At 30.1% G+C, this 21,471-nt stretch overlaps 4 protein-coding genes across 9 annotated transcripts in view; 2 read left to right on the top strand and 2 right to left on the bottom strand.

The window, feature by feature from the left end:
- LOC108905665 (dentin sialophosphoprotein) overlaps positions 1-2,893 on the bottom strand; it is a 30,607-nt gene extending 27,714 nt beyond the window's left edge. Inside the window, exons 1-2 of one of the 3 annotated variants that reach the window (XM_023456484.1) lie at positions 2,499-2,893; positions 2,315-2,446 (exon numbers count right to left, since the gene is read on the bottom strand). In XM_023456484.1, coding sequence (XP_023312252.1) covers positions 2,315-2,446; positions 2,499-2,587 — 221 coding nt within the window. In that variant the 5' untranslated portion in view covers positions 2,588-2,893. The remainder of the gene's footprint in view (positions 1-2,314; positions 2,447-2,498) is intronic. The other 2 variants (XM_023456488.1, XM_023456485.1) reach the window with 2 other exon arrangements.
- A 90-nt stretch (positions 2,894-2,983) lies between these two features.
- LOC108905667 (non-structural maintenance of chromosomes element 4 homolog A) lies at positions 2,984-16,810 on the top strand. 4 transcript variants are annotated; one of them, XM_018708637.1, is made up of 8 exons: positions 2,984-3,020; positions 3,240-3,335; positions 4,206-4,302; positions 4,445-4,674; positions 9,026-9,443; positions 9,669-9,784; positions 12,304-12,353; positions 16,686-16,810. In XM_018708637.1, exons 3-8 carry the CDS (start codon positions 4,236-4,238, stop codon positions 16,726-16,728), a joined length of 924 nt encoding a protein of 307 aa, XP_018564153.1. In that variant the 5' UTR covers positions 2,984-3,020; positions 3,240-3,335; positions 4,206-4,235; the 3' UTR covers positions 16,729-16,810. The 4 variants fall into 4 exon arrangements, with proteins under 4 accessions (XP_018564153.1, XP_018564151.1, XP_018564152.1 ...); XM_018708638.1 differs by lacking the exons at positions 2,984-3,020; positions 3,240-3,335 and adding an exon at positions 4,087-4,106; XM_018708635.1 differs by lacking the exons at positions 2,984-3,020; positions 3,240-3,335 and having other exon boundaries at positions 4,070-4,302.
- On the bottom strand, positions 13,802-15,673 carry LOC108905666 (dnaJ homolog subfamily C member 25 homolog). Its single transcript, XM_018708634.2, has one exon. The coding sequence runs from the start codon at positions 15,497-15,499 to the stop codon at positions 14,495-14,497; it is 1,005 nt and encodes a 334-aa protein (XP_018564150.1). The 5' UTR covers positions 15,500-15,673; the 3' UTR covers positions 13,802-14,494.
- Positions 16,811-17,245: 435 nt separating the features above from the next.
- LOC108905668 (DALR anticodon-binding domain-containing protein 3) lies at positions 17,246-21,202 on the top strand. Its single transcript, XM_018708639.1, has 5 exons — positions 17,246-17,340; positions 17,653-17,878; positions 18,348-18,481; positions 20,855-21,022; positions 21,083-21,202. The coding sequence occupies exons 2-5, from the start codon at positions 17,698-17,700 to the stop codon at positions 21,200-21,202; spliced, it is 603 nt and encodes a 200-aa protein (XP_018564155.1). The 5' UTR covers positions 17,246-17,340; positions 17,653-17,697.
- The last annotated feature ends 269 nt before the right edge of the window (positions 21,203-21,471 follow it).

Genomic DNA, 21,471 nt, shown 5'->3' with positions numbered 1-21,471 from the left:
GGTAAGGTAATTTAAAAAAGTTCCCATCATCGTTACTCTAAAATTAATGAGGTGATATGGTTTATTTCAAGTTCAAGTTGCAAAAGAGACTAGGCAGAACCTATTTGAATAATAAAAGCTTTGTTTTGATTCCAAAATCGAGAACTGTATGAAACTAATTCCTAACCGACGCAGAACTGTATGTGCATTAAACTGTATTCTGAACTAATTCAGAATTTTTCAAAATGGAAAATGCCAGTCAGTCAACGCACCAATGTTTTCTGCTGATATTTAATTTTTTTTATGATACAGTAATATTTCCAATATTAAAATCGATTGTAAGGACTTCTACATCGCTTAATAAACTGTTTAAAGTAGGCTCCTAAATTCTTAAAATATTTCTTAGAAAGGATGTAAAATTATATAAATTTTTTCAATTTCTTATCTTTAAAACAAAATCCATATTGATATTATTGCGAAATTATAACTCCCCAATTTTAAAACTACTCCTTTTGCCAGGACAAATCATAAAAGCGCATGTGCAAATATTGAGAACTCTGAACTCAGAACTAGTATCTCCTCTCATACGCTCATGCAAGAATTATTTCAACAGCTGAAGAACTATTACAAACTGATTCTGAAAGAAATAAAAATAAAAACAGGATTTATCTTATTAGAAGTGGTTCTGAAAAGAACGAAACAGTATTTTCAAAGTGTGCATGAGAAGATTGTTATAGAACTCGTTAAATTGTAAACCAAAACAAAGCTAAAATGTTACTTTATAAATTATTTATAAATATAATTTGATGTTATGACACTAACAGTAATTATTTATATTCATGATTGCCATTTATCTCAAAAACAGTGCAAATGTATCTCAATAAGACTAAGTACCGAATATAAGTATCTTCATTCATACGACCTTTTTTTTATTAATTTGTTATACCTACTTTATTTGCAAAAATAAACAAATAAGACATACTGTTTCTGTAAACAACTGACGGATTCATACAGCCAAAACTGATCATAAGTTTGAGTATTGTAGATATGATTGGTATTTTATATTGCTCGGCTCCTTGTTCTGTTACTGTATTTTATATAATTTGGTCACCATATTTTATAATACAGTCTGAATTATGAAAACTGCCTCATATTTTTGTAGCTCTTGAAAGTATTTTAGCATACATGCCTGTATTTCATTAAAATCGAGTTATAGGAAAAGATAGGAACTCGTCGCACAAATGGTTGTGTGTTTGTAGTTGTAAAATAAACAATCTCTCTTCTGCAAATATGTTAGCCATTTAGGTATTACAATTAGGTATATCACATACTTTTAAGTTTTTTCACAATACCTTAAATTAATTATTAGTTCGTATATATTTATACCTTGATTTATACTGCCTACTATCGGCTTTTGGCTCAGATGTTTTGTTTAAATAATTCAGCCCATTCCGTTATAGTGAAGCACACTATACTTCTCCAATTCACAGGAAAAACCGCTTTACATGCACTTCACCGAATAACGACAATGATGTGACACATATCAGTTCTACAAAATAGACAGAGCTAAGGCATTAATGTGATAAAAAGGACAGAGAGAGAAAGAGAAGACATAACACAATAATTGGCCAGTAATGCATGACTGCCAAGGGTTGCTGCATTTCTCATTTTTATATTCCTAGTTAACAGAGAGAGAATTAAAAATAATTAACATAATTGCTTTTTAGAAATTTTGCTAAATTAAAAATAAATAGGTATGTCAAAAAAATTTACCGCTTGAGCTTGGTCAGAATCGCTAGGAATTTATAATAAGAAAATTTTCACATGACTTGAGGCTTAGAAAGATCATTTCTTCGTTAATTTTTAGATGTGTATAATTAAGTAATTAGGGAAACACTTAAAGAATGAAAAATAATGTTTATTATTAATGTTATGTTATTGGCTTAGGTAATGGTAATTAAAAAAAAGCCTTTGTAAAAAAAATGTGGGCCCCTTGTCCCCCCTGTATATGCCACTGACTATATTAAAGAGGCATTCAAACAGTAACATGCAGAACTCTATGTTGTATTCTCACCATATAAATGCAAAAACGTTAAGAACGAGGTTAAAATACATTGAAGAAAATTATTATCGTGATAATTTGATTATAATCAAATTAAAACTGTATCATGTATAAATATAACATTCTAGACACTTTATCTTGGTCTGTTTAAGTGACTACTTTAAATAGGTATTATTATTAGGGGATCTATTAGGACTGAATATGTAGAATGTATTATTAAAAAAAATTTAAACAGGTTTTAAATTCAAACATCGTGTTAATTATAACATATACCTTTTAGCATCTAATGAATCACCACTAGCATTTAGGCCATCAACAACACATGATGCAGCAGAAGGAAGGTGATTAACATTTTCATCTGGATTTTTTTGAGTAACCATGCCATCAAGCCCTTGCCATTCATTTCTAAGGAACCACACATTAAGTATCAAGCAACACAGTTATCTGAAAATCTTACTTTGGGGGTTTCTTCCTCCAACAAAGGCAAAATACCAGGGACATCACTAACGTAACACTAACACACAGAGAAAGTAATATCATCCACATTTTATTAGATACTAGAAAATCACATAGTTTTGTTTAAATTCATTAATTACACTAACACGCCAGAAGAACCTCTTTTTTCTTTTACTACTATTTAGAATAAAAGGAAACATAGTTAACTGACGACACACTTTTCTTCATAAATATATTAAGTATCTTCAAATTTTCATAATTAGCATCTTCCAAGAGGTCACACCTATATGTTCCACGATTATCGAAGTATAATGTATATTTAAAATCATTAAATTAATCTGTACAGTTCATTAGATTAAGTGAATGTATAAAATTGATTAGATTATACCTCTCTCATCAAATGCATTGCAGAAAGTTATGCATAAAATATAAATAAAACTCGAAGATTATTGTTATCTTGACACAAGCGTCAAGCGTCAAAATAACAAAAAACAAAAATAATCAGAAAAGGTGTCCGTGATTGGTAAGTAAAGTAAAACCCTTATAAAAGTTTTACGTGAGAATATAATTTATATATTTAGTTATCTTAAAATGTAAAAACAGTTTGTGGCCTGTAGAAAATATCTAATTATCTATTTGTTTCTTTTCTTATTTTTCCTTATTGATTTCATTGGTCATAAATTTAATATTACATTTTAATTTTTAATATTGGCAACATTGTTTTCGAAATTACCTTTGCTAGGCTGTGTTCAGCGAATGGTCGTAGGTCGGACCGTCAAAGTCGTTCAGCGGACAAATATTTCGTTGTTCAACCCAATCAGCTGATTAGGAATATTGGGTAGGTTTTAATACAGTTACTAAAGGCCATTCAGCGAATTGTTTGACTAAAGAAGTTTGGCCGAACTAGACACCAACTTTTTGACCCCTGGGTGACCACCCCAACGACATCTCCCCCCCTGCCCGCTAACCTTTTCTGTTTCAGAGACAGCCAGGATCAAGAAACGAAGACAACGACACACACACATACACACCCCCATACCCTCCTTACCCCTCCCCTACCGCGCTAGCCTAAGGGCCACATTAGCAAAGCGCATCCCACCCTGCATAGCCGCACTATCCTACCCAACCATACCACACATAAACATGACACCATCCCCGGGGTTTACACAGACGAGCCGGCGAAGCAAGACGAGCGCCAGAAGAAAGGGCCCTAGCCGGCGGGGCCCAGCCAGGACAAAAGGAGGTCCCACAAAGCGCCTACACCGGCCGCATTTGCGGTCGGGGTAGACGACGGATGGGGCCCACCTACGAAGGCTGTCCAGGCCTNATATTTGTGCGCCGCTGAAAAAAAAAAAAAAGCTCACGCACTTCAAAACCTAACCACTTTTTCGTTTTATTCTAAAAAAAGGTTACGCAATCAGTGACTATTTGCAGTATGCACTAACATTTTGGGGTGCAACCGTAGGGTAATAATCACTCGAGTGGTGGGAGTAAACATCTCGAGATATCTCGAGTGATCTCAATAATCGAGTACCACTCGATTTTTCACTCGAAATCTCCCATCACTAATTGTAACCTCAAACCTCAATTTGATTTTAGCGGCAATTGCGTACGAAATAAAATATATAATTTTATTAGTTTATTTAAGCTTTTTTTTACCGTTTATTCGGTTAATATATAACTTCAATGAAGCATGGATTATTTTCAGGATGAAAACCAAGAGAATGATTATTTAATAATGAGGAGAACTCCGCAACAGAGAAAACTCTCTTATAGAAATTTACTCAATAAAGTTGAAGGAATACGTAAGTATCTACTTAATTTCATAATGAAAATAAATACCTGTATAATTGATACATTAAAATATAATTGTTAACACTGAGTTTGTTCTTTTATGTTATTTCATTAATTTTGTAATTTAACTACTATATCTACTAAATTTTTCAGAAGAAACTGAGGATGTTGGATTACAAACAGTAAATGAATTGGGGGAAGTTATACGAGAAGCAAATAATTTAGACACAGAGTGGAAGATCGACGACAGAGTGCAGTATGCTGACGAAACGTTATTAGATTGTTTAGTGTTGTCATCCGCTAGTAGTGTTTTAAAAAAATGCATAGAAGCTGTGGATGTGTTCACGTCAACTTACGAACAAAGTGAATTTACAAATAGAATTGTAAGTAAAAATACCTACTAAAGTAGGTAAACCATGCATAGTCCTTTTTTCCTTAAAAGGACTATTGTCGACCTAACAATGAAAATAAGATTTTTTTTTTAATTTTTCAATTTATCCGCCTTGCAGTTAGACCAACTTTCTAACTGATGCCCTCAGTGTAATGTGTATTGTCTAAATTGGCAAAATAATCAGTTGCAATGACCAATTTATTTTTATTTTGGAAGGGCAAGAAATTGTTGGTATCAAATGCAGCAAATATTGTACAACAGCCTAAAACCTGCCCGCAGGCGTATTGACCACAGTCACAGAGCACTTTATTTGGTGGCGCTGATGTAATTAAGTAGAGTATGAAAAAGATGTGCAAGAAATGTAAAATGACAATGTTTATTTATATAAGCGTAACTTTTATTTTTTACTAACTTCCTAATAAATATTAAATAAGTCCTTCCACTTATTATTGCGTTTGACGTTGTAAACGCATTTTTGTTACTAGACTCTTCAGTGCATCAGCGCTACAACAGCGATGCCTTAAACTTTGCTTTGGGCCATAAAATGGGATCGGAATTTGTATGTGCGGCCCATAAGAGACTTCACTCCTTGTATAAACTCCATACTTTGGACTGTTGCCTCTTTTTGGAAAATAATGAATCCATATTTAATTTACATTATAAAACAACAAGAAAATTAAGCTCCAATGGATTTTTAGTTGACTGTTAACATGGCATCGATCAAGCAGATAGCTTTTCCATTCTCGAAGTATCTTGTAAAATTTAGTAGACTTGGTCTCTTATTGAGATGTTTAGATTGTCAGCATACCCACATATCTTCAGACAGCTATCATTTAATACATCAGCGGATTTTGTGATGAATTCTTCAGTCGTGGTCACCCCAGAAAAGGATCCAATAAAATGAAATCTATCTCATTTTGTATTTGGCATGGTCAAATCCTTTAAAAAAATTACGTTTCTCGATTACCACAAATAAGCAACTAAGCTTTCGAATTTTGAAGTTTGTATTGCAAGGAAAATAAAAAAAATGTATTATCTATTGTTTATAGGGGGCGGCTCGTAACTGCTGTATTTATGGTGGTAATATGTGCCAGCTAATTAACAAAAAGCTGTGTGTGCATCCCTGATCTAAAAGATCATACTTCTACTACTATAGACAAATATTTATTTGGTGCCTTATGCCATCTTTTTGTTGACTAACTACACAATTAGGTACAATACAAAAAAATTCAATAAAAAATTTGCAGAATTAAGTGAGATAAAGTTAGAGATGAGGAAAAGTACATTGTCAATATAGAATATGCATTTGACTTTAAAAATTTGATTTCTCTATATTAGTAGTTACATAAATAAAAGAAATCAAATCACAGACATGAACGGACATTGTAAAAAAGAAATTATGCAGTTAATGCAAAAAATATGATTGATTTTGAAAAAAAATACAGTTTTCACGCTTCTGAAAAAGAGGTGACAATATTTGGCATGAATGAATTGTGTTGGTAAGTAAAACAACTCCAGCAGCACAAATATATTGGAAAAACATTTTTTCCACATATTGGCCAAATTGTAAACAACAGATTTTGTAATACTAGTTGACAATATAGTCCTGTAGCCAGGGGGGTCCCAATTGCCTCCTTCATTTAGATGGAGTTACCCAAGTGTTTTTTGTGTATTTTGAGCTGCAGAACACGAATTTTTTGGGTAGAAGTTTGCCCGAATGTCGATAAGTTTTTTAACAAAAAACTCGCGAAATACTGAGAACTTAGTTTTTGGCAAAATAAAGTATTTTCTTGTTATTTGACCCATTTTAAGAAGAAAATGTCACTTGCAGTTTTTTTGTTAAATGCATAGTTTTCGAGATAAACGCCGTTAGAAACTCGAAAAATGCAATTTTTGCAATTTTCAATTGTTAATAACTTTTGATTGAATAGGTATTTTGTAATTCTGCTGACGGCGTTTGAAAGTTCACGTTAAATACTACAAATTATGAGTAATTGCAGTGTGAAAATTTGTTTTTTCCACTGTTATTTAAAGCTATAAACAAATAGCAATTGAGCGTTCAGAAGGGTGCGCCGCCATGTATGTAGAGAGCGGTTGCCTTCTTACAGGCGTTTAATACATGAACTTGACGCGTAGGTACTCTTCATTTCTAGACCAAAGAAACGATGAAAACTGAACGAAACATTAACAATTTAATGAAAATTTGCAATATTACAATAATTAAAATTATTATACAAGTTTATAAAATAATAATTATAAAAACACCTAAATTATACGATGTTACACTTTTAATACAAGTATAAACCTTTTTATTATCGTTTATAAATAAAACTAATATAATTTCGCTAATTTTTTTCATATAAATCGTATAATAATGTTTACAAAGCAAATTAGAATTCAAACATTATATCTTTGATATTTCAAATTTTCCCCGCCTTTTTAATGCATTTTGTTTTAAACGATTTTCATTTATTTTTAAAATTTGTTTGTAGTCGCGCTTCAAAATTGCACTGAAGATGTAGAATTATTAACGTTCATGTTACAAGATGAATAGCTTAATTAAATCAGATCTTTGCATTATTTGTCAAAAAAATTTTAATTTTAATTATTGTAATATTGCAATTTTTCATTAAATTGTTAATGTTTCGTTCAGTTTTCATCGTTTCTTTGGTCTAGAAATGAAGAGTACGCGTCAAGATCGTGTATTAAACGCCTGTAAGAAGGCAACCGCTCTCTTACATACATGGCGGCGCACCCTTCTGAATGCTCAATCGCTGTTTGTTTATAGCTTCAAATAACAGTGGAAAAAACAAATTTTCACACTGCAATTACTCATAACTTGTAGTATTTAACATGAACTTTCAAACGCCGTCAGCAGCATTACAAAATACCTATTCAATCAAAAGTTATTAACAATTGAAAATCGCAAAAATTGCATTTTTCGAGTTTTTAACGGCGTTTATCTGGAAAACTATGCGTTTAACAAAAAAATTGCAAGAGACATTTTCTTCTTAAAATGGGTCAAATAACAAGAAAATACTTATTTTGCCAAAAACTAAGTTCTCAGTATTTTGCAAGTTTTTTTGTTAATAAAAAACTTATCGACATCCGGGCAAACTTCTACCCAAAAAATTCGTGTTCTGCAGCTCAAAATACACAAAAAACACTTGGGTAACTACATCTAAATGAAGGAGGCAATTGGGACCGACATTAATCTACTGGTTGTATATTGTATATTGCAACTATACAGGGTGTCCCGAAATTCATGCAACAAAATTTAGTCACATATTCTTAAGACAAATTTAGGGGGCCCATATTTTTTATTTTTGCCAAGTGGCCTCCTTTTTCGGAGTTGCTGCCCCCTGAAGTCCGCCCCTAAGAATAGTCTTTTTTTTTTATACCTCAGAAACCTGTTGTACGAGAATCACTAAATTTGGTACACAGGGGTTTTATGACATGCGAAATCTGATGGTGCTACGTTTCTTAGCGGGGAACCCCCTTGAAACACCTTTTCGTGGGCCCCCTTGTCTTTGGAGCCAAAAAAATTTGGTCACATATTTAAATTTCTTAAAAATTATCAGTCCACTAGAAAGCCATTAAATTTAGAAGCTTTGTGTCTCTTTATTCTTTTTTTCGTAAAACGCAATGTTTTCGAGAAAAATGTCAAAATGTGATCGAATGCATCATGATTCACCATTTTCCTTAAAAACATTACGTTTTAGGAAACAAATGTCAAGAGACAAAAAAGTTTCTAAATTCAATGGCTTTCTAGCTAACTAATAATTTAAAAAAAAAAATCAAATTTGCGACCAAATTTTTCTGGTTCCAAAGACAAGGGGTGCCACGAAAAAGTGTCTTAAGGGGGTTTCTCGCCAAAAAGCTTAACATTGTGAGATTCCACATGTTATAAAACCCTTTTGTACCAAATTTAGTGATTCTTGTACAACATAGTATTGAGATATAAAAAAAACTTCTTAGGGGCAGATTTCAGTGGTCTGTAACTCCGAAAGAGGGGACCAGTTGGCAAAAAGAAAATATACGGGTCCCCTAAATTTGTCTTAAGAATCTATGTACCATTATTATTACCAGTATTGGTTAAATTTTCCAAATATTTGGCCTAATTTCAATATATTTCCTATATGATGCCAATATTAGGCCCATATCTTGTGCTACTGGGGAATGTATTGACGAGATAAAGAAATAGTGATAATGAAGCAGTGTATTTTGTTAAAGATGATAGTTTCTTAAAACTTAATGATACTATTTACAAAGTTATGACAAAACTGGCTAATACAATAAAATGCTTAAGTATTCCTTAGGTATAAGTTGTGTCATTTTTACAGATTCAACGTATTAAAGCAGAAGACAGTGAAGAATTTGAACCAGATAATCTATTGAAACTCTTAGAAGATGCCCGTAATATAATACCTCAAGTACCTGACTACAATTATGTGTATGGAACATATGACCTCAATAAAGTGCCTGAACCAAAGCCTAAGAAAGAAAGAGTAAAAGCTCCAAAAGAAAAACTTCAAAAGAAAGAGCCCGAAAGAGTTACCAGTTTAGATAAAGAAGAGAAAGGAATAGAGGAAATTGTCAAACTCTTGCATGATGTTTTAACTGAAAAGTATATGGAAAATGGTGAAGAACCCATCAGTTACTATGATTATATTATTGACACAGACAGTTTTGCTAATACTGTTGAAAATATGTTTTATTTTGCATTTTTAGTTCGGGATGGAAAAGCTCAATTGGATTTAAGTAAGAAAAAATACCATATATGCTTGTGTTTACTATTCAGTTTTTCATTTTTAATTTAAAAAAATGTTTTAAAAACATTCATTGATAAGTAATTACTGAATCTTTCATCTTTTAAATTAGGTATTGTTTTGCATTTTAATTCTCTAATTTATTAATCCTTCATTCATGCTGCAACTAAAAGAACAAAATATTTATTTCGAATATTTGTATTTTTATACTTTTCAGATAGAGATGGAAAGCCAATAGTTAAACCAATAACGGAAAGACATTTGAAGCAATTTAGAGATGGGGGTGGTATTAACACACAAGTGATAACTTGTATTGGTATGGAGCAATGGGAGGTAAGATGACAAACATAATTTTCTTAGATAGAGACTACAGGAATATTGTTATCTAATATAGAGTAACTCAAATTTTAAAAAAGTTGCACGACATATTGAAATTTGTCCAGAAATCGGATGTAAAATATTTCAAGTAATATTTAAAATATTGTGCACTTGCATTGCTAAATATATTGGATTTCCATAAGGTTAAATGAAAAAATGAAAATTACGAATTCCAGAATAGATCGATATTTTATGAATTTTGATGCTCACAATTTTTTTTTATTTATTCATATCCAATAAGTATGGCGTCCATAAGGAAAAAATGGTTACTAAAATATTTCTAAAAACAGTAGTAGATAATTAGTTGAAATATGTCAGATCTAATTTAAGGAAGTTTTAGCAAATTATTGCACAGATTTTTTTATAATTTTGAGAATTCCTCCGGATGTAATAGTGTGAAAACGTTCCACAATATTGCACTAAATTTTCATCCTGTACATATAGTGTGACAAGCCTTGTTTATAAAACCAGTGGTTCAATGTACGTGATGTGGCTATAAAATAATGAGACTGATGTTACTACGTATGCGCCAGTCATACAATCGACAGTTGTGTAGCGTGAAGCCTCCTCTTTCAATTGCCGCATTTACCATGTCTGCAGACATACTAGTTTGACCGTGGCCTTTGTCTTCAAACTGTTTTTGTGCGTTGTAGAGTTTTTTATCTTCAACATCAAAATCATTATTTTTGAAGCATGTAAACCAACCTTTGCCTGTTGTTTGCGACAGAGCATGGTCGCATGGTCGATTATGTGTGCTATAACTGCAGATTTCTTTTGAATAAATTAGTGCAGTAAAATTGTCTGCAGATACTCATTTTTGGCACGAAATCGACGTGTTTAACACTATGAAAACGGAAAGTAGTTCACATTTCGGCGAAATAACGTACATTGATTTTCATGTAAATCGAACCGATGTAAGTCGACTAACTTTTTTCATCCACTTCTATATAAAGTGAAGGAGTTAGGTTCTGTCAGAACATATAATGTAAAAAACTACATATTAATATTAAATAATCATACTTTATTTATAAAACAAACCATGTATTTGGTACATATTTATTGCACAAATGAAAACATAGAAAGAACCATAATAAAAACTAAACCATTGGATTAAAAAATTTATCAATTCGAGTGTGCTTCATTTCTTTTTGCTGTTTCCATACATTTCTCCATAACACTGACGGGAAGTAATAATTTTGTTATTAACAATTTCTTTCAAAATTTGGATCATGTTCCTTCAAAATATTCATGTCATTCTGTAAATATCCAAAGGCTTGCAACACCGATGACCGCACAAGTGAAATAGCCCATAACATATCTCGAAATCATTGACATTTAATTGAGGACTGGTGTTAAAATATTGTTCGCACAACTTCAAATGACTTAAGTCGAAACAAAGTAACTCGGGGACTGCTTGTATTTTATTTATTTCTTATTCATTTAATTTTTTCTAAATTAATATTGAGAAATGAACAATTTCGTACTTCTGCAATTTACAGTTTTTCTACCTAAATTAATATTAAAAAAAAATCTCAGTATGTCAAACCAAAGGGTGTAGAACAGTGGTGGCTCGTCAGGTGACGCACCGCTTCACCTAAAATTTCTGTTTGGTTGTACAATTTAAAATTATTTTTAATTTTATATAAATTTTATAACTTGGGTATAATTCTATATTCAAAATGTATTGTGTTTGTAATATGCAGAAATAAACAGAATAATAGCTTGGTGAACGCCTTCTAAAAAAAAATTGCCTTCGTTGAACGCGAACATCAACCTCGTACCATACAACGTATAGTATATGTAAGTGACGCAGATCGAAATCAGTCTGTACTCTGCTTCTCTTTGAAGCGTTGTTTGCGGCGGTTGTCATGTCAACGAGGCCAATACGGGAGTAAACTACGGCATGGGGAAAAGAGTGATGGACGTGGATATTCTTCTTCAATAGTCAACTGTTAATTATTAATCATACTTTTATCCAGTTTTTGTTATTCCTTTTAGTTAAGTTTAAAAGAAAGTTCTTATTTTCATTAATATTATCCCTGAGAATGTTTTTTATTTTATTTGACCTATAAACTAAAGGTTGTGTAAGACTTATAATAAAGGATATTTTTATACTTCTAAAGTTTTTTTTCCATAAAATATATTTTTTTAATATTTCGTGATCGACTTCACCCATCACAGGCAAAGTCGATTTTCGATGTTTCTAAGTGATCGACTTTACCCCACAATGAGGGGTAAAGTCGACCACATTTCAAATAAAAAATAATGCAGATAATGCAGACACAAAAAAAGTTAATCTGGCTTATCATACAAAAGGTTGTCTAAAGAATCTACATTATTTTTTCAAAAAAATAATGTAAGTAATTGAGGCTTAATTTCAAGAAAACTATTATTTTTTATCAACTTAAACCCGTTGGATGGTACTGCAAATGGTAATCAAATTGTAATTTTGATAGCATTTCTTTTTTTTTCAGAAACATAAGAAGAAAGGATTCTTACAACAGCATAGAAAGAGGAATGCCATGTAATATATTTTTATGTTATATTTTTATTTTTTTAATCTGTTTTATTACTCAGATGAACTGATGTATTCATGTTTACAATCTGACAATTGTCTTTCATTTATTGTAGACACTCATTTAAAGTAAATGAAAAAAATTGTTAAATTTATGGGAAATGTTTTTCAATGTATGGCTCAGAATTTGCCATTGAAGTTCGGTGCATGCCATACGTGGTTCAGTGTTTACCCTGTAGCAAAAAAGCAAAGTTTTCTCTTTTATTTATCTAAGAAAGTTTAGAAAGTACTGTTTTAGTTTAGAGTATTTACAAATATTTTTATCAAGAATGCCTTTTTCTTGTAAAATACACAATAAAAATGTTCGATTGTCTGTTTCTATCAAAATAGGCCGATTCATACACAAATTGAAATTATAATATAGATTTCAATTCTAAGCAACTTTCCATAACAACATATTTCTGTATTGTTAAAAACAAAGGCAGTTTATTCTTGAACGATTTTTATATTTACCGGTTTTCTGATCACCATGTACATGCAAGATAAAAGTTCTCCACATTTTAAAGAGAAACAAAAATTTTAATCAAGAATGCTTTTTTCTTGTAAAATAAAATAGAAATATTTTCCCTTTTTTCCCCTCTAACCGTGGACATACTGTATATTGCTAGGATTGTGAATTAATTTTGAGGGATTTTCAATAGATGGTATAATTTATGCTATATCGCATCGGACACTTCTGTAACTATATTCATGTCAAAGCTCTGTCATTAGGCTTTACTTGTCATTTCTACTAAAGATAAGTAGTGTTTCAAAAACAAAGCTAATATTTGTTACTTTAAATTATATAAGTATATATTATATTATTACGCCTTATAATTACTTGAAAATGGTAAACAAAAAAGGTAAAAAATTATGGTAACTAACTGAAAGAGAAAACAAAGAAAATTATTTCTTTATTTTTATACAGAGTACTTCGATATTATCAGTTAATATGAACATACAAAAGTGATCCTTATTTTAATTATCGTGCCTTTTAAAACATTTCTCAATTTTACTCTTATTTTTGAGTACTTCAAGGTACACTGAATTTTTTTAACAGTAACAAATAAAATTTTAGCCTCCATTATAGCGATTTTCAAAAAAATCCCTAATAACCACAAAAAAATACCCTTAAAAAAATCATTGGCACTTCGGTCTGTATTTAAAAATATAATCCGTAAAAGCAATGAATTAAAATTTAATCATGGTGTTCTGGATCAAATCTAAACATTCATATTAGGAAATAAAAAATTTCAAGAGTAGGAAAGTAAAAAAAAAATCAGAAAATCTGTCTGAAACTGTGTACCTAATAAGAATATATCAAATAAAACAATATGAAAAAAAAAACTGTTATGCCTATATTTTTGATAATCTGCCTCGAATTATGTAGGAATAATATAACAAATAAAAAGCAAAACTAAAATCTCTTCTTTAATAAATAAATAACAACAGACAACAAATATTTTAACACGATTTATTTCAAATATGAAATAGATTTGTAATATGGAATATAGCAGTTTACAACAGAGTTAAAAGTTAATAATTATACAACACAGAAATTAAATTGATTTCTCTTTGTAAAAAAAACAAGAACAGTTATTCTAATAAATGTTTGTGGTGTACAGCATTGGCTAGTCGCGGTTTAATAAAGTAAATCATTTGACGTAAATGTGAAATTGAAACAATTGATGAACTTTCTCTTTGAAAGAAAAAAAAAATGGATTTCCTGCTGAAAAAATTATATTGTGAATTTTCTTAATATAAAAATTGAAATTTAAGAGTATTTGACAACTTTCACAAAACCATTTATTATTTAACATAAAAATATTAATAGAGGTTAAATAGTAGATATTTATTGAACCACACTTTTTCTACTTCCTTGGATTTAAAAAAATATAATTTTTTTATGTATACTGCACAAAAAGATAGAAATAAATTAATGCAGAAAAAGAAAGACATTAATTTAGTAAGTACTTTGAATGAGAAAATGATTTTTTTTTTGTTTTTAATTTCCTCTCTGCAATATTGCATATCTAAATAATACTAAGATGTAGGAATGCAGTAGTCTTGTGTCATGTTGAAAATAAAATTATAAAATGAATTATAAAAATTTAAGAATCGTCAAATGTCATCCGTCCCACCCCATGATTTTTTATGTACCGGCGGTATTGTTTATATCTATTATTTTCTGCTAATAACCTTTTGGCATTCTCCTCTTCTTTTTTAAACCACTCATCAAAATTCTCTCTTATCCACAACTCCCTATCTAAATATTCTTGTATTTTTTCATCTTCCTGACTATCAAACTGATGTTGGCCCATCTTTAAATATTTTCTTATAATGTAAAGTTTTTCCTCCTCATTATATGGCTGTTTTAATAAAGTGTGCCTCCAGAACCAAGATAGATACCAGCAAATATATTTTACAATGGTATAAGGAAAAATTACTAACTGGATCCAGAGAATGTCTGTTATTTTAGGTTTAGCATATGCACCTTTAATGTCCATTTTGTCTTCTATTACCTTTTTAATAATACATTCTGTTTCTTCTTTTGACACTTTACTTTTCCCTTTAATTTTCTTATCGCCTGATAAAAGTCCATCTTGTTTAGCTATATCAAGTGCTTTATTCCTATATTTTGGGACAGTAGCAAAATATTTTATAGCAGTGTCATATCTCTGCCATCCGCTATAATATTGTACAGCGGATATTACAGAAATAGTTACAATTAAAACTATCCTTACATCTACCTTTGGTGCTACTCTTCTTCTGTAATATCTATAATAATGAGCATAGTACTCATCTGGATTATCTAACATATAATCGTAATCTGATCGAGATTCTTCATCTTTCAATATTTCATATGCATTTGCAATTTTCTTGAATTGTTCCTCCGCTATTTCTTTTGCCTCGGCAGTCCTGTGTAAATCAGGATGATATTGGCGTGCCAATTTTCTGTAATTTCTTGATATTTCATTTTTTGTGGCCTCTCTGGTCACTTCCAACACATCATAACAATTTTCTTTTCCACAATAAATACCTTCTAATAACTGAGCATTAACTAAATTTGTGAGAAGTACTAAATATGTTATTAAATATAAACATTTTAGTAACATTTTGGCACCTTCAATTTCTCCGAGTACAGCAATTCAAAAACTCCGACAACAACCACGTTCAAACAACTACTGTCACGACATTTTTGCATTTGGATTTAGTTTTGATTAGTTAGTTAACAACGTTGACGTTGACATCTCAACTCAAATCTGAATGTCGATGGCAGCACTGGATTGGTGGATTGCGTGTTCGGATGAAAGAGAGTGAATTTAAATTACTTCTTCCCTATTCAGAAAGGATTAGATTAGAACTTTGTTTAGTCCTGTACTAAACAAACATTGGGAGAAGTTTTTCCAAACTGTTTATAAGCGGGTAGACCAATTAAATCGAATGCGCTCTCTTATACCTACCCTAGATTGGGGATTGGGTACAAATCTGTGGTACAAATGAATAAAAAATAGTTTTTAGGCTTACATACTAACTTTAATAGTTGAAAGAGGACTTGATTTCGAACACAATAAAGACATACAGGAAGTAGAATCCATTTTTTTTACAGTTTTTTTTTGATATCTAAAAAATAGCAAGTAATAACGAAATTAAATTGCGTATCCATTGCAACCACAAGTGGCGTAGACGGGTGTAGTCCAAGGATTTTGTATAAAATCCTTGGGTGTAGTCGGTGCCCCTTTTTTTAAACAGAATTTCTACGCCTGAGATTTATTGAAATGTTTTGTATTGTTAACTAATTCTATTAAAATTATCATAAAATTAAAGTTTTGAGTAAATGACATGAAACCTATTTTTAGTTTACATAAAACGTTACATAAAATTTTAGTTGAATTGAAAAATATAAACACATTTTTGTCCTATATTTGTATCCAAAAATAACTCTATCAATGTATGCAAATGTTTTGTGGAATGATTCACTATCAAAATTTTTGTGGTTAATAAAAATTTTAAATTTTTGGCAATCTTAAAAATTAAGTTTAAAAAAATAGTAAACAATCTTTCGATGAGTTGTGCAGTAAAAATTTTTACATTTATTTGTGGAATACCTTGTATAAGAACTGACCAATGGAAAACGCTAAACAGGCAAAGCTTAATGTTTTTTTGTATACTTTCATTTCTAGTACATTTCTTGTCTAATCGTTGGTATAATTTAACAATACTTCATTACTGTCAACCGTGACACTAATTAAATTTGTAGGTTATAATATCATATTATGATGGCGAATGTTTCTATTTTAGAAAAATATGTTACCAATTTGTTAGAATTTTTAACTGGACTTAAAGAAAACGATGCCACTATCATCAGAAAACATTCAAGAAAATTGGATCAATTGGGCGAAATTAGTTTTCCACTGAATATTAAAAATTGGTATCATCTAATACATAGAAATGAAATAGGACAAACTAATATTGCTAATATATTCCAATATATTAGAAGAGATGATGAATTAAGTGCACAAATTGATGAATTAAAAAAGGAATGTAAAAGTTATCAAATGAATATTGAAAGAATTACTATAAATGACAATGATGTACATTTATATTTCCAAAGATCCTCATCTTTGTATAAGTCAGTAATAATGGATGTATTATATAAAAATGATACATACGGTTCAAGTGATATTTTTGAAAATAAAATAGTTATAACTTGTGATCATGATGCAGAGAATATAAAGTTCTCAGAAATAGATTTAAGCACCTTAAGAATGTTAGAATTAAGGGATGTGTCATCAAATTTTGTTATATTTACTACGAAAAATAAAAATGAGTTAGGTCCTCAAGTTATACTTACATTGACTTCAGCAAATAAGAATCAGAAGTCTATATTATGTGGACCAGTGCTTAATGGAAAAGGAATAAAGGATAGTAAAACTACAGCTCAAGAGTTATTTGAGTAAGTAATCTAAATTTTGTGGTTGGCCACTTTAGAATTTATAATTTATTCTTTGTGAGAGGTATAGCTACCAAGCATTAAATTTAGATAGTTAAATATAAACAACACATATTTACAACGAACAATATACCTATGTTGATAATGCCTTTGCAATATTGCAATACTCTACCTCTAGTCTGTTATGAATTATTAGACATAGATATTATCACTGACGGATACTTACACCCTGGCGCAAGTTTTTATACTTAATTTGCTTTATTTTAATGACAGGGTTTGCCTCTCATTATTGTACATGTATATTTTGGCTTGTAGCATCGACATTTATGGAATCTGTTTTTAAGAAAAAGAACATTGGATATGCGTCTTATGGCCGAACATCGATATAAAGTTCAGGTGATAAAAAATACACCAAGAGAAGATTATTTTATAAAAATGATGAAAAAGTTGGGACGAGCTTGTGTAACGATAGAAATGTTATCCAATAAACCCAGTAAATCTCTCAAGGTGACATTAAATGATCTCCGTACAGCAAATAGAGGTAAATATTTAATTTTTTAAATTTTTAGTGAAAGAAAATAATACATACATGTTTTTTATCTAATATAGAACAATAATAAAAAATATAACATGAAGTTTCAGGTTACTTTTTTTATATACTTTGATTTCCAAGTAATCGGATTGTTTTTAGTTACGATTAAATTTTATTTTCATAAGTTTGTTGCCATTAGAAATTATTAAAGAAAAATCATTAGCTACGAATGATAGAATTACTATAAAGTATTATTAGGTATTTGGAATATGTTACTTATTTGTTTTTTTGTAAAGAATAAACTTTTGTCTATAAATAGTGGTGCCACTTTCCCATAAATCAGTTCAAATTGATGTCATAGATATAAATTTAAGTTTTTGTGAAAGTGTTATTATTATTTTCTCTCTAGTCAAATTATTTAAAAAAAGTTATGAAAAACTGTAACTGATGTTAGATTGTTTTTATTTTTGTTTTGTAGGGGCTGCATTCATCTTTTACAACTGTGCCAGGTTGTCAGTTTTGTTGAAAGAATTTGAAAAAAGGGTATTGAAAGGTATATATCCTGCTCATCCTGATGTTACAGAAGTTGATTTTTCTGTATTAAATCAACCAGTGAGTATAATTACCTTCTAGTCCTTTAATGAGTTTTGTTTATTTGGGTGTTTTGCTACTTGCGAACAAAATTTAAAAATTAGTCAAATAAACTGCTGTGCCAAAAGAGTCAGTTCTACAGGTTTTCACCTAATTACAATATGAGAGTGCAGAATGGAAATAAAATAACATACAATGTTGAAAATAAAGGAGCAATAATAAAAAAAGACAATCTAACAGAAAGTAATAAAACTAATATTTAAAATATGATTTAAGATAATTAAGATTGCAAACTAAAATGCCAATTTTAGTAAAAGTATTTATTATTTAATTTTACCCATAAAATTTAAAGGAGAATTGTGTAACAAGTTCGTTCCCACTTTCTCCAGATTAAATGTTCGTTCCCACTTTCTCCAGATTAAATGTTCGTATTTGTAGAAAATTTTCTAACTGTGGAACTAATAGATTCAGTATAGCCAATATGGATGGACAATTAAGACTAGGTATTGTGCACAATTTATATGATAATGAACGTTTAGAAAATATCCATCTTTTGACTAGTTTTCGAAATGCTTGTAGATTTGAGCGATACTTGATATATGAGTGGGAATATCATTGCAAATTTTACAGGCTTTATAAACAAAACCTCTTTCAAACTGCAGAATCCTGTATTTAGGCATAGTATACATCTCCTTATTTTAAGTAGACAAAGATGTCACTGTCTCTAATAAGTTTGTTGTACAGATAGGAGGGTAAAATTGTATGTATTATTTTAAAAATCAAACATGGCATATGGAAATATTAATCTTTCATTTAAATTAAGCTATTAAGAGCAGCTTCAGATGACATATTTATGCAAGTTAAAAGAATATCTAATGCAACTATTTTGTATTTTCGGAAGGGCGTTTGTATATTTTATCGTTCATGCGAGCTACATAACACTACAGTATGCTAACAACTTTATTTAATTCGTAATCCGTTCCGATGATCCGCAATAAAAGAGCCTTCGGACAATAAAAAAAAAAGAAAGAAGAAAAATATAATTAAGAACAATAAAAGAAAAACTTAGCAGAGGAAAAAAAAGAAAAAACCAGAAACGAATAAAAAAAAAGAAAAAACAAATAGCTCTTTATAGAGAAAAATGAGATAACTAAAATGAAAAGAAATTAAATCAAAGAAAAAAATAAAATAGAATATATTCATCTATTAGAATCATCCGGCCATTGACTCCAGCTGTCACCACGATGAATCTGGTTTCCCAAGTTTTCCCGAGGGCCTACGAAGAAGACAGAATTAACGAATCACATGGCAATAATTTGATATTGTTGAGAAACTGCTTCCGCACGTACAATATTGTGTTTATTATATGATTTTTGTACTAATTACACACATGATTACTAAACCTAAGATTATCATTATTGGGCTATTCATTTTTTATTTACTTAAGACTAGTTTATGCAAATTTGAGACATGGAGAGTGGTATTTAAATCACTATAATAGAATTCATACCAACCAACATATTTTCTTGAGTAAGAGAAAAGTACAATATAATTGCGTATCATCGGCGTATGAATTTTACAGTAATTAAAATGTGAAAAAAGTTGACAGTATAGAAGCAAAAAAGTGCTCGTCCGAATATACTTCTGTGAGGATCTCCTTTTTTAACAAATCTATAAGATGACAATACTTTTATGTAGTATTTTGTGTTTAAAATGAATATGCTTATGATATTTCAGTTGAACCATGGCAGATGTTTTGAAAATAGAAACAGAGCTTTATTATGAGAACATTCTCAGATTTTTTCACATGCAAAGTATATATTCATATGCAAAGTATATATTATTCATATAATGAAATAAAAGACCAATTAATTTAGGCTGTGTTCAGCCAATGACCAGACCGGTGAAAGACGTTCAGCGGACAAATGTTTTGTTGGTCAGCCCAATCAGCTGATTGAGAATATCAGGCAGGTTTTAATACAGTTATTAAAGGCCGTTCAGCGAATTGTTTGACTAAAGAAGTTTGACCGAACTAGTCCGACCATTCACTGAACATAGCCTTAATTTGATTGTGGTCTCCTTCGGGAAAAAATACGTTTTTCTAAAATTGTATTTTCTTTTCTAGCCAAACACCTCACACTGAAAAGCAAACAAATAAATTCATATAACATTTTTTCTGTGTAAGGTTTTTAGTAACGTAAAAATAGTTTCATAAAAATAATACTTAGCAAAAATTATTAAAACTTCTTTCGAACCTTGGGGGATATTGTAATAATTATTGTATGATAGTTTTTTATATTACTTAATACAGGAAATTAAAATGCTTGGATCACCTTTAGAAGAATGTAAATGAAAATAAAATTAGGTTACTATTAACAATAACTTTAATTTTAGGAAGAATGGGAATTATTTTATGTGTACATTCTACAATTTCCATTAGTTATCAAGGGTTGTATAAAGGACATATGCAAGAATATATTTAATCCACAATATTTGGTTACATTTCTTTCCAATTTATCATCACTTTTTAGTGCATACTACAGAAGAGTTAGGATATTGACGGTAATATTTTTACTACTCGTATGGTACTGTGATTGTATTATTTTTATTTTTTATTTTCAGGACCCAAGACAACATTTAGTTCCTGTCTTACATGGAAGAATATATTTATTAAAAGCTTTACAAGTTGTTTTTCACAATTCCCTTATTTTGTTGAATATTGAACCTATTAAAGAAATGTAGAAAAATTCTGCCTTTATACATTATTTCCAAAGTTTTACCTCTTAGTCATTTAACAACATTTTTTGCCAAAGATGAATCATAAATATTAAAATATTGGCCATAAAATGCTTTTTTTGTTTTTTCAATACATTGTTGATTTATTTTTAATATGATACACTTATTATAACTAACAAGCTTCACCTATGAGAAAAAAAATGGTGTTTTATTGATTATTGATTAGGAAATTATACATAACTTATTTACTTGCGGTTTTTCAAAAAATTAATTAT

Source organism: Anoplophora glabripennis, unplaced genomic scaffold (genome assembly GCF_000390285.2).
Source record: "Anoplophora glabripennis isolate ALB-LARVAE unplaced genomic scaffold, Agla_2.0 scaffold156, whole genome shotgun sequence".
NCBI lineage: Eukaryota > Metazoa > Arthropoda > Insecta > Coleoptera > Cerambycidae > Anoplophora > Anoplophora glabripennis.
The sequence above is the reverse complement of the archived record's forward strand: the minus strand, read 5'-3'. Positions and strand labels throughout refer to the sequence as shown.